The sequence below is a fragment of the Emydura macquarii genome, unplaced genomic scaffold (assembly GCF_026122565.2).
Source record: "Emydura macquarii macquarii isolate MOO-44397 ecotype Brisbane River unplaced genomic scaffold, CSIRO-AGI_Emac_v2 contig_554, whole genome shotgun sequence".
NCBI lineage: Eukaryota > Metazoa > Chordata > Testudines > Chelidae > Emydura > Emydura macquarii.
The window spans coordinates 6,077,174-6,090,706 of record NW_027130691.1 but is presented as its reverse complement, the minus strand read 5'-3'; the positions used below and the strand labels follow the sequence as shown (position 1 = coordinate 6,090,706).

Here is a 13,533-nt window from a genome sequence, read left to right as displayed (position 1 = left end):
CTAGAAAAAGAGTGTTTCCTGTTTCACTATACAAGGGACACAAATGCTAGAGTGCATAATTGCTTCAAAGAGATTTCAGAAAAGCAGGGGAAGAAAAAAAAAGTAATGTTTTTGAAATACTGCATCCTGATTAGAGAGGTGGCTGATTAAAGATATCAGTATTGGGGAGGGAAAGCAGGGGAGAGAGTTTTCTAATTTTAAAAGTAAATCTTGTGTTTTAGAGACATTTTCATGTGGAAGTGTGTGTGTCCTATACATCTCTCACACACACATTCACACACACATCTCTTGTTCTAGTAAAACAGATTGATTCAGGTGGTGGAAGGATGAAAATGTACTCAACTGTTAGAGTAAAACAAACCCTTATATTTATTGTGAAAAATTAAAATGCAATGCCTTATTTGCACAACCCTACCCTACCGTAACTCTCTCAGCACATGCTACACTTTTACAAAAACCAAGACAACTAACCTTAGACACAAACTGGGACAGCAAACCCTGCATTCTGCATCCAATCTCCAAGAGGCATGCATGCCCCTGTCTTAAATAGCCACTTACCTTTTTTCCCTCCCACAAAGGTTCACAGCATGATTTTCTTCTATCCTTAAAAAAAGGCCATCTTTGCAACTCGCTGGCCCTTTGGATGATTGCTTAACACAGGTCTCATTATCTGATCTAATTATGAAGTAGTGGAGTGGAATGCCCAACGCCCCGCAGAGCAAAAGGAGTACATAAACACTGAAACAACCACAGCAGTGCAGCACCCTCATACTTAGCGTTCCAAGCTAGCTGTAGGAAAATCTATTTAATCTGACACATTTCACCTCTCAAAACCACCCATAATGCATTTAACTGCAGTGGAAACTGATATCTGTTAATTCTCATGGTAAGCAACTCCTACACTAGTTTGTCTTGACCTAAATTCCCCCCTCCCCCCTAGAAGTACAGAATATGAGTTGGCCTCTCTACTTGATCCTCTCGGTAAGTGGATCTAAATAGATCACTGTACTCTTCTGACTCTCCATTACTAAAACTTGAGGCTGACAATAGGCGAGAAGTGAGGGGGGAGAGGCCCCTCAAACTCCTTTTAGAGCGGCAAGGCTGAAGGCTCCCCTGCATGTACACGGCGTGGTGCAGAGACCATAACTAATACAATGGCCGCAGGACCGACAATGAACAGACAGATCCCTGCAGTGGAGGAGAAACAGGGCAGGCAGACCTGCTTTGGCACAGGCCATGCACTCTGCTGTCAACTGCTCCTCCCTCATCTCAAGTGTTCAGCCGACAGACAGGGTGGGCCCAAGAGGACGGAGGAAAAGGAACATCAGCAACGCACAGCGAAACCTACTTTGCAAAACAATGGGCTAAGAGCTAGGGAGCTGCTCAACTAAAGATCACAGAGCCCCCCCTGCACAGCTTTACACATTTCTAGTAACAAACCCCATTACATTAATCTGCACTCCAGACAACGAGCCAGCCGTCTGATTTGTTTAAAGAAAACATTTCCTGTCCATTGGGCTCTTTTTGCATTGCCCGGTGTTTTCAATGCTACAGTCAGTGCGGGGGGAGGGGAAAGGGTGTTATGTTTTTAAAACGTGACCTGGAGGATCTTCATAGAAACCATGGCTTTATTTATAGACACGCAGGGCTTTGCCCGCATGAGTCGATACTGCCTTTGTCTTCTCCCAGCTAGCAGGGTCCTGTTCCTTTAAGAGAGCGGCCAACCTAGCGCTGGCCTCCACCCCTCCGAACCCACCCCCCGCGGTCCCCAGCCCCCCTGGGAGTGCCTCGCAGAACAGCAGGCAATAGCTGGAGCCCTGCCAGCAGCTCCGATTACACTCAGCCCCTGCTCGCTTCCCCTTCCCCCTGCTGCAAAGCGCTTTCACGAAATGGCAACCATTTTTCCCCCTGAGCCTTACAAACAAAACCCCTCTGACTTCTTCCCTGGCCACCAGCCTCACCAAAAAAAAAAAGGGGGGGGGGGAAGTCACCTCCCTGCAATGATCGGAAATAGAAACAACGCCAGACACTTGGAGACAGAGACTTGCTGCTGCTGCCCCCAAACCTGACAAGAATACAGCCTTGCAAAGAAGAGAAGCCATTACGAAGCACTAGCTCCCCCACCCCCTCACACACAATATGGAGTACAACCTGGAGCTGCATGAAATGCCAGACAAGCCTCCCTCTCTCTCTCCCTCGTGGCACTGGGCAGCAGAGGCATTACACGCTCGGTGCATTAGCAGATTTTAAAATAAAAATCAGCTGGGCGTTAGTTTCATGGGCTCAGTGGCTGCATGAAAGCACAGAACTGCTGTGAACATCAACTGCGTCACTCACTTCTTCCCGACTAACAACCAGGCTGCTGCAAACGCTCCCTCCTTTGGAGGCAGCCTCCTTCATTTTGGATCTATTTTTCCAGCCCGTTTCTTTCTAACGTGGGGAAGGATTTTTGCAGCGCATTTTAGGGAGACATTTACAGTCTTGTTAAGATGGTCACCGTTCTGAAAAGAAGCCCTTTCTGTTTATCGCGAGCCAGATTCTTCACTAATTAGATGGATAAACACGTAAGGGGGTTCCCCTTAGTCTATTCCTCTTTTAAAATTACTCCTCAGTAATATCTTATTGTTGGGAGGCAGATTTTTTGGGGAAGCGGGGGATGTAGGGGGTACAATTTAACAGCCATGTAATGCCAGCATGGATTCTCAGTCTCCCTCCACAAAAAGCAGAGCTGCTAACAAGCATTTGGTGGAGAAAAATAAATCATCCTCTGAAAATATATATTAATATAGTCTGTATATGTATCTATGACACAAGAACAAGTTAGCTAGCGTTTTACAGAAGATAATTAGGCTCTCTCTGTCCAGGACAACAACATTTGTCGAACAGGCCTGGGCTATCTGCTTCTCTGCAAGGGCAAAAGGGTTTACTTACCCGCACACCACTGTTGAATGCAGTTCTGAAGGTGAAGCTGTGTTGTTTAGCTTTTTAAAAATAAACTTATGAATATATCGTTATATAATCTGTATCCCCACTTCTCTGGTGAATTTGCAAATCAAAACGTATTTTGTTAAGACATGTAGAGGTCTTTATATGGCAATGGTAGAGCATCAAAAAGCTATAGAAAATGTCTGTTATGTTGACTGACAGTGTCCAGTTAGGACTTTCACTCGAGGCTTAAATCTAGGTTCCTGTGACAGATTTACTCTGTACATAAAAAGGACAGCCAGTGGTTTTCCACAGACTACATAGAAACTCAAAATGTTTTCCCCACATATTTGCAGTCTGTACATGTTAGTGTGAAAACACCTGGTTAACATTTACTGTATGTAAACATTTTTTTAAACATCTCTCGCTAGATATTTTGCTTTATAAATAAAATATTTAAAAAAGCATAAATTGTTTTAGCTAAACAGACAAAAAAAACATAAGACATGCAAATGAAGGCTCAGAAATAAGGACAACTCCAGTAACATTAACATGAAAACTACACTTAGTAAGGACAGAATGGATTGGGTACTTACAATGTAAAAGAAAAAAAAGTTTATCATAGTAAATTTTTTATGCCAGAATTCACTATTTCTAAGTCTATATTTAAAACGTTACCTTATAAGCACCAAAGGAGTTAAATTAAAAAAAAATGGCCAGGAATTAAGTGTTTAATACAGGAACTATTTTTTAAATTTATTGTTCAGTCATAATCTAGCGCTAAAGCTTAAAAACCCCCAACAAAAATATGTATTTACTTATTTTTGAAATCAAAATTGTTACTGCTGACATAAGGGTGTGCCATGACCTAGTTATACAAGACAAAGATGGATTCCAGCTCATAAGGAAAAATCCAAATCTTTTTTTATCTTCCTTCTTCAGTGAGTCCTTTAAAATGTTGTCAGACATTAATACAACACTGAGCAGTCCTGAAATGGATGGTGTGGATTCAAATCAAGTATCCCCTTTTGGAACAAAGGAAAACCCAGTTGGCCATTTAATTCCATTGCAGAAAAATGGCTGCCTGATCTGTTGGCCTCTCCTTAGCTGTCTGGTGAAGGATGTTTTTAGATCAGCGTCTAATAACTCAAGCCAAATGGAAGCTGCGCGCTGATTGGCTGCGGGCTCCTGGTGCCTTTAACCAGCCAATTACCTAACCACGGCCAAATTACAAACCAAAAGCACGAGATGAGCTAAGCCAACATGAAGCCCCAAAGCCGGGCGAGACGCTCCTCGCCCAGGGAAAGAGGCAAAAAAAAAAAAAAGAGAGAGATTCCCTCGCGCGCAGCCCTGCCGCCGCGCGAAACAAAATGGAAGCTCCGCGCTGATTGGCTGCTGCCACCCCAGGACCTTTAATAAGCCAAACTGCTGCTTTCTCCCCCCTTGTTGGCGTCCTGGGCCGGGGACGCCTTGTCACAGCGCGCGCGGCTCGCCGGGCGGCGGGGCCGGGCCGGGCCGGGCCAGGCGGCGGCGGCGGCGGCGGCGGCCTCCTCCTCACACACATACTGTCGCGCGCGCGGGGGGGGAGGGGCGCCCCAGACGTACCGCCGTTGGCCCAGCGCCCCGGGCGGCTCGCGGGATGTCCCCGAGCGGCTCAGCCAGTCCCCCCCCAGCCCGTCCCCCCCTAGGCCCGTCTTGTTTAGAAACAGTCCGGCGCTAAGGTAAACGCAGCGCGCAGATTCCAAGGAATTTCCTGCATGCCCTCAAACGGGGGGCGGGGGGAGCCACCCTCCCGGGGCGCGAGCGGCCGGGGAAAATGCACGGCCCTTTATTAGGGGTGGGGGGGAGAGAGAGAGAGAGAGGCGCCACGGCGCGGCCAGGCAGGCGGGGGTCTTGGCGGCGCGCTGCAGCTGCCGTGAATGTGCCTTCGGTTGAGGGCGGTTAGCCATTAGCCGAGCTCCATAGCGGTGAATTGTGGGAGGGAGGCCCGGCAGCCAGCAGAGAGCGGCGGCGGCGGCAGCGGCGGCGGCACACACACGATGTGCTGGCTGGCGAAAAAGGCAGGCAGGCAGGCAGGAGCCCTCTCCGAGAAGCCGTGCCCTGTAATAACCAGCCCGATGTGAGACGGAGCTCGGCCTTGCGCTGCGAGGGGGACGGCCGGCCGCCTAGGACAATGTCTTTCAAGGAGATCAAGGCAGGGGAAAAAGCCAAGCACCCAGAAGATCATGGCAAAAAACAGAGTTCAAGTGAGATTGGGTCTTCCTCTCCCCTCCTCCGCCTCCTCCCCTTTCTGCCTCTTGTCTCACGGGGGGGAATCGGAGAATTCCCCCATTTTAGAGTCTTCCCGTCTGTGTGTTTCTCCCCCCTCCCCAGCTTTGATGTGTTTAATGGGTGATTCTGCAGCTGGGATCTTTATTACATTTAAAACCAAAACTTTGGGTGTTTTGTTTTGTTTTTTTCTCCCTCCTTCCCCAGGTTGGATCAACGGAATGGAGAACAGCACACAAGCCAGCACTTCTGCCGAGAAAAGAAATCACCACTGGAGAAGTTACAAATTGATTATTGACCCAGCTCTGAAAAAAGGACAGCATAAACTCTATCGTTATGATGGGCAACATTTTAGCATGCCTGTAAGTATTTAAAAAATAAATAAATTATACACCCTCCACACACACCTTGCCCCAATACCTAGCAGTCCTGTTTAGGGGAGGTGGGGTGAAAGGGAGAAGGATTTCTTAAGGCTGTAATCGTTCATGTTGTAACAAATGTTGTGGGGGAAAGCCACGAAAGTTACTGCCACCTGACCCAATGTATTCAACTGTCAGGATCCCAAGAAAGAGCTAAACCCTGGAGCTTTATTTCTCTGTGTTTCTAATCTGTGTCTGTTTCCCAGCAGTATTGCAATTTGACACGTGTGTGTGTGTGCTTTTCTCTTCCCCTGAGACTTTCCCTGCTTTGTTGTGGTGTGGTTTTCCCCCCATAAATCTCAAGCAATATTATCAATGTTTTTGTGCGTTTTGTTTCCCCCTCACCTCCCAGAACTCGGGAATTGCCCCAGTGGATTGTGTCAGAGATCCCAGGATAGGACGAATATGGACCAAAACCAAGGAGTTGGAGCTTTCTGTTCCCAAATTCAAGGTACTTGCTTAGCTTTTGAATTTAACTTGGTTTCTTGTTATCTGTGAATTGAGCTTGAGTTGAAAATAACTTAATGAGCCGTTTAAATGACAGTCGGATTCTTATTAACATTATCATCTGGCAAACCATTTAACAATAATCCTATTCCATAAAGGTAACAAGAAATCAATACATCTAATAGGATCAGTTTAGTGTTTGGAGTCATAACGCCGATGCTTGACAGGTGCTTAAAATAAGTTTTAAGATGAAAACATAACCATTTCAAAATGAATTACTGATCATATAGATGCTGCATTTCTCCTCAGACTTGTGTGACATTGTTTGTAGACAGTTTCTTTCCCCAGAGTTCTAAGGACTCTCTAACTCTGCATGTTCCAAATGATTTAATTTTCTGCTGTGAGTCTCCCTCTTGGTTCTTAATTATTTGTATTTAATGTTGTTTGTATAAATCTCCAGATTGATGAGTTTTACGTGGGGCCAGTGCCTCCCAAGCAGGTAACCTTTGCCAAGTTGAATGACAATATCCGTGAAAACTTTCTGACTGATATGTGCAAGAAATATGGTGAAGTGGAAGAGGTAGAGATACTCTATAACCCCAAGAACAAGAAGCACCTGGGTATTGCCAAAGTGATCTTCGCCACAGTTAAGGGTGCCAGGGAAGCTGTCCAACATCTGCACAACACATCAGTCATGGGCAACATCATCCATGTGGAGCTGGATACAAAAGGTGAGAAGCAGACATTAGCTTCAGGCTCTGTCTAGTTGCAACCCCGAGTCTCTGCATCCTCTCTCCCCTCTTAAAATTAGATGCTTTTGCAGACTAGAAAGGCTAAGTGATTAAAAATACTAATAAGTGAATGGTTCTCCTTTCCCCTCTGTCTCTTTTTCTCTGGGCCATTGGAAGTCATGTGAAGCTGAATGTGTTGTCTGTTGCTAGGAGACAGTCCTGTAATTTACAAAATGCTGCCATCCTGTCCATTTCACTCACTGACACTGACACTCCGTTTGCCAAACTCTGCCCTTGCTATCGTCCTCACCCCTTTTCAGAATCCCTTTACAACTGCATTGATCTAAGCTGGTGACAGTTTTCAGAGGCTTAGAAATTTACTTCAAAATATGGTTGTAAAGTTTTTCTTGTCTTAGAAACTACTATATCTTTAAAAAAACAAAACAAAACAACACACAATTGCAGCAGTATTCTGTTTTCAGAGCTCCTGGTGTTTCACTGGTACTTAGCAACAAACCCAAGGCTGGCAGTAAAAAGTGTACATCACTTGACACTGTGTGTGTGAGTGAGTGAGTGTGTGTGTGTTTGTCTGTCCCCCCCCTCCCTCTTAAAGGGACAGTAACACTCTTAATCCTCAACATAACTGAACCATAATGGTACCACTATAGGAATTAACAGTGCAGTGACTATTCAGGTACTGAAAATAATAATAATAATAATAAGCAGAATAGGTGTGTGCGTCCCCCCAAGCATGTTAGTGAAGGATCTTTCTAACCATTTATTTGAAAGCTGAAGCCATGAAGTATGCAAAACGTTACAGGCATTTATTTGTAATTTATTATTTTTTGCATTGTAAACATAATTCTAGTTTGAATCACATGTGTTGCACCCTTTTTCTTTAAGGAAGAGCTCATGAACACCTTTCTCTCAAAGAAAAACAGTGCAATGTTTGTCTCAGTTAAACATACAAAGTATAAAAAATGTTTCAACAACCTTCAAGTGCAGTGTTTACATAATATTTTGGTATGTAACATGTTATGTGAGTATAATAGAATAATTTCTGACATTACTGCCTAAATATTAAAAAAAACACCTGCAAAAGTTTTAAAATCATTTGCCATTATAAATAAACCTTGACAGTGAAATTGCATATGCTTTAATTTTGGGATTTAGTGTTTTTAGCACTATTTCATCTTAATTTGATGTATTACCCTGCTTATTTTGAAAGTTGAGGAAGATTAAAATATACATTTAAATCAGAGCAGCAACCACTGGAAATTAAAATGAATTCAGAAGGGGGAATGTAGGTATTAAGCGACTTCTTGAGCAAGGTGATTGGAGAGTTTTACTCTTGTCTTTTTGTTGATTTCTATTTCACTTCTGTAAGCCTACAACAGGCTGTTATTCAAAAGCTAAGAAAGTTAACTGCATGTTAAGAAGATAGTGGTTTTGCATGTTTTAATTACTTTTGTGAAAACACTAAAACTTCTTTAATTTTAAATTGCACTTTAATTTTTACTTATAACTCTCAAGTTATCTCTGTGCCTTTAATTGTAACCTTTTAAAAACTTGTAGCTACTTTGTTTGCTTCTTTTAAAAGAAGCAATAATCCTAGCAATGCTTTGTGATCTTATGACGTCTTTGCATATACAGTCTATAATTTTTATTTCACATATCTATTTATCCCAATATTCAGCTTTTCAAGAATGTAGTAAAATGGAATTTTTATAAAAATACATATTGGTTTCCAAATCATAGCAAAATAAATTAATATTAGAAGGCACGCAAGAAGTGTGGTTTTTTTTTGTTTTTTGTTTTAATCTGTGTATTTAATGATGATGTGGTCAGAGCATAGGACTAGGAGCCTGGAATTCATGAATTCAGTTTCCAGTTCTGAGATGGACTTTCTGTATAGCTTAAGGCAGTGATTCCCAACCTATAGCCTGCGGGGGCTTTCAAAGTGGTCCGCTGCTCCCCTTCAGCTGGCTGCAGAAGGGAGCCACTGCCTAAGGACCCAGACAGAGTGTGTTGCTGCGAGGCTAAAAGACCGGTGCAGGCTCCTTCCTGCAGCCAAGGGGACAGGAGATCAGCACTCCCCTCTCCCTGGCTGTAGCAGGGAGCACAGCAAAGCACTCCGCCTGGGTCCCTAAGCGCTGGTGTCCCTGCTGGAGCCAGAGGGAGGGGAGCACTGATCTCCGGTCCCCATGCTGCAGAAGGGAGCCACTGCTCAGGGACCCATGTGGGGGCTACAGGACACATGTAGCCCAGCTGCAGCCAGGGGCCCGGGGAGATCGGTGAGAAGGGAGGCAGCCCCCTTGCTGACCTCCTTCTGTCTGGCTGTAGTGTGTGGTGGGGGCTGCTGGTGAAGACTGGCCCTTCAGGGTTGTAACAATGATATCTGTGGCCCTTGAGCGAAAAAGGTTGGGAACCACAGGTTTAAGGCAATTCAGTTAACTTATTTGCCTCCATTTCTCCATCTGTAGAATGGATATAATAGGTAATTACCTATCTCCATAGGGGTAATTCAAAGCTCTATGAAAATGAAAATATAAATGCTAAGTATTTATTAGTTATATTTTACTGAATACAAAGGGAAATGAGGAAGCTAAGATATTTATACTCATTTGTGCTAGTTAAAAAAACTAATTTTAAACTTGCTTCTATATCACAACATTGATGGCAAGTGCAATAATTTCATGGGAATTCAATATTTCAAACTCTCTGGGCCGGATCTCCAGCCTGATGTAGTGTTTATTCATGCAAAATTGAATTCAATGGGTGTTTTACACGACTAATGCAGTATCAAGCTCTTAATTTGGAGCAGATTCTTTAGACAAGTGCATTTGTAGATACTAGTTACATACATCTATGCAGGAGAATTGGCTGTTTAATCCTGTAGCACTTACTCATGTAGTCCCATTAAGTAGGAGTACTCAGTCACATAAGTGCATACTACGTATGTCTGTAAGCCGCAGGTTCAAACATTAGGTTTGTGCATTTTTACTATATTTTATTTCTTTTTCAGTTGTACATTACTTATTTTATATTTGTTTTTTAAAAGAAAAAGATAAAAACCCTGGATAACACACCTCTTCTGCTGTGTTGACTAAATTGAATTTTCAATTTAAAAAAATTTATTCTGACATTTTAAAAAACCAAGAACCCACTCTCCCATAAGCAAAATTGAAAATATCTCAAAGGGTTTGAGAGGATCCAGCTTCTTTTGAAACCAATGACAAACTTTGACTGCAAAATGAACAGGCTCAGGCTTAAAATGAACAAACTTGTCTAATATTAAGAAACTGTCTTAACTGGAATTCAGCAGCCTGAAAATGAGAATGTTAAACACAGATAGCAGCATTGCATGATGGCTTGCATTCTTTAGAATGCTCATGCTAGGAAAGTGCTGAATACAGGTTAAAATGAAAAACAGGTTAGCTAGTAACTTCTTGGAGAAGAAGTGATAATTATTTTGTCCATTGTGTTTGATTGCATCTCATGTGTATTGATAACACCTCAGACTATTGGAAAGGTTTATGTGGAAAAGGCTTCTAAAGGCTACAGGTATTGGCAGAATTGGGTGTTGCACTTAGTGAGATGAAGCTTTTATGAAAGTTACAGTTCTGACACAGAGAAATCATTTGACTCTTCTGAGTAGAGAGAAATTACTGCTCTCCAGAAAGCATGGCACAGAAACAGAGCAGCCAAATAGAATGAGAAGGGGGAAAAAAACTTCTTCGACACATCTCTTGAGGGAGCACATTAACAGAAGCTACTATATCCTTAATTATATACATCAGATTTCCAGTATAACTACTAATGCTGGATTCTGTCTGGGCTAAATTTTTTCATGCTTTCCCATACCCTTCCCCATTCATCTCAGAGAGGGGAGGCCTATTGTTACGGCATTTTTCAGATGCTGTGGTCAAAAACGTGGTTGCTCCTATCATCTGGGAGAAGGGAGCGCCTTGCATCACTTGTCCAGCAGATTTTTAAAAGTGGTGGTGCTTACCTTAAGTGCTGTCCTGGCCTCCTTTGCTGGAAAGACATTGGTCAAAATGGGAGCTATTATGAGTGCTGGCTAGGGAAGGCTTAACAAAGAGAATTATAGCATATTATGTGTGGCTTTTTTTTTTTTTTTTGGTAATAAAACTTTCATTTGTGGTTTTGTGCAGGTGAAACCCGTATGCGGTTCTATGAACTGCTGGTTAATGGTCTTTACACTCCGCAGACCCTTCCTGTAGGCAATGAGCAGGATGTCTCACCAACTGTGAATGAAACTCAGCAGGTACAGTTTGCTTGGGTGTATTTTAATAGCTCACTTCTAAAAACTTACAAGCAGACAGTGGTTCATTCAAATAGATTCTCCTCTAACAAGTGACATTTGTTGTTTTGTTCCATCCTGGGGTAATTGTCAGTCCATATTCAAAATTACTTTACAATTAATTATCTGTATTTAAATAGATATGTTGAATTTAGTAACTGGAACTTGCTACAGCAAATGTCATTCTTTATAAGTGTTGTGCACAGATTCATGCTGTACCTAAGTGTCTGAATATTGTGGTGTGATCTGTGTTATAAATTGTAAAGATTTTTACAGAACCAGCTAAATGCATCCTAGTAACTTTAGGAATTTCTGTAATTAAGGATGCTGGGTTGTATCCATCTAGGGGATCCCTCCGTTGAAGTCAGTGGAGTGACTTTTAAGGATAAAGTTGGCCTCTTGTCCTTCACTTTAAAGGTTATTCTACATTTTTGCTAGAAGATGGGAAAGATGCCTTTTGAATTTTAAAGGTTGAGGTATCTTTTCTGCTTTTTTTTTCCTCTTAGGCATGTTAGGAATGCCCATCTTGGTGGTTCTCTAGTTTTTCAGGAGGCTGTGTCAGGGGTCTGAGACTCCTCCCTTCCCCCCCCCCCCCCCCCAACCTTTTAAAATGAAGAGGTGTATGTATTGAGTCTTTAACAATAACATCGACTGTCCAATATGTTAATTGGTTGTTGGCGTCAGTTACTTAACAAAAACAGTGGCCAAAAGTTCCAAACTTGGATGCCTAACATTAGGCTCCTAAGTAGTTCTCTGTGTAAACATCGATCTTGCAACTGATTTAACAGACAGTCATCTACTTCTTCATTTAAATTAGAGAGGCTCTTCGTGAGCACAGATCCTGTGTGGAATCACTTGCTGCTTTTGAGCCTTAGACCACTAAATAAAAGTGGCCTGACTTTTCAGTGATCTTGAGTACCCTGAGCTCCCATTGATTTCTGTCCACCTTTATGTAAGATTCTGATTATGGATTTAGGAGCCTGACTCTAGGCATCCAGGTTTGAAAGTTTTGGCGAAAAGGTTTTAAACATTCTAACTACAAAGCTGTAAATCTTTTCCCTCTCAGTTGCTCACCTTTCTCTCTTTGATTCTTATAATGTGCTCATTTCACTAGCCCTGCAGTCACCAGATAGACTAGACTTGAATACTGAATGTGTGAATCAAACAGAGAAAATGATTTTCTTCCTTCCTCCCCTACCACCAGTAAACTCCCTCAAAACAACACCTTTCAGGCCTTCTTTCTCCATAAAAAGGCCCCATTTCCTCCTTAGCAGGTCACCTTTAAATGTGGAAGAGTAGAGAGGAAAGAAAGATGTGATTTGACTTGGTAGCCCAGTCCTCCGAGATGCTGAGAGTCCCCTATTGGGCACCCTCCACTCCCATTGGCTTCAGAAGGAGTGAGTGGTGCTCAGCATCTCCCAGGAGGTACTTATCACCTCATTACTGCAGATCCAAAATGAATGTGTACACTTTTGCTATTATGGGTTGGTTTTCACAGTTATTAATGAGGCATCTAATTGCTTCATCGGTTTTTGTTTACATCAGTCACCACCATTATTGTTGATTTAAAGGGCCTGCCATTATACAATATTACCCTGAACTGCATTTTTTTGGGTTACCCACAGAACAATAATTTCTGGTGATTTCTTCAATTAACGACTACTAGATTCTGCCAAGACACAGCTAAGGTGCTGTAGTAATTCCAGCATAGTAGCTTGACATTTCTTGATTTGCCTCCTTTCCACCTGTTTCAGAAAGGTCAGCTGATCTGTCTGCTCCCTCCTGAGGGCCACCCTTTTTCCCTCAGGGCCTAATCAAAAGCCTATTGAAGTCAATGGAAAGACTCCCATTGACTTCTGCAGTCTTTGGAGCTGGCTCTTACATTGCCCTTGGCTGGAGTGCGCTCTTGGCCCTCACCTACAGGCAATCAAATGGCCTGAGGGTTGATGCACAAATTAATTATAGGAGGAGAAAGTATCACCTCTAAGGTGCCTTTGTAACCTTTTGAGGAGGTGGTGGGGTGAGGGAGAGAAAGTTTAACGGCCAAATCTTTATGATCTGCAACAGCCATACCATACAAAAAATAACTCCATTGGTAAGTGAGTTTTTGTCACTGTATACAACAGTTGGGTGCTGCATGAAAGCCTGACAGTGCTGATGATTCTGTGGAGCCACTAGCATGTGAATTTTAAAAACCTATCTACTACTTTTTTAATTAAAAGTCCTATTTAAATGTTATTACTTCATTGCAGCCTCAATACATTCTTCTATGGTTCTGGTTGGTTGGTTGTTTTTTGTTGTTGCTGTGTTAGAGCCCCGTCCATCTCCTGCTGATGTGCAAGGGATTTGGATTGGGCTTGCTCTCTGCTGCCTATCTACATTACTAAACATTGATTTTGGCCTGATGCTGATGTGACTC

The 13,533-nt window shown here is 42.8% G+C and overlaps 1 protein-coding gene across 6 annotated transcripts in view; it reads left to right on the top strand.

Annotated features, from left to right (window-relative positions):
• The window catches only part of SETD1B (SET domain containing 1B, histone lysine methyltransferase), an 85,383-nt gene that overhangs the window by 12,645 nt on the left and 59,205 nt on the right, over positions 1 to 13,533 (top strand). For 4 of the 6 annotated variants that reach the window (XR_010918220.1, XR_010918221.1, XM_067539597.1 and 1 more), the window contains exons 1-5: positions 4,828 to 5,171; positions 5,401 to 5,555; positions 5,965 to 6,063; positions 6,520 to 6,790; positions 10,966 to 11,078. Coding sequence is in view for 4 of the 6 variants with exons in the window: in XM_067539597.1 (XP_067395698.1) it covers positions 5,099 to 5,171; positions 5,401 to 5,555; positions 5,965 to 6,063; positions 6,520 to 6,790; positions 10,966 to 11,078 (711 nt within the window). In the remaining 2 variants the exon portion in view is untranslated. Of the gene's footprint in view, positions 1 to 4,392; positions 4,647 to 4,827; positions 5,172 to 5,400; positions 5,556 to 5,964; positions 6,064 to 6,519; positions 6,791 to 10,965; positions 11,079 to 13,533 lie in introns of those variants that run through there. The other 2 variants (XM_067539595.1, XM_067539596.1) reach the window with 2 other exon arrangements.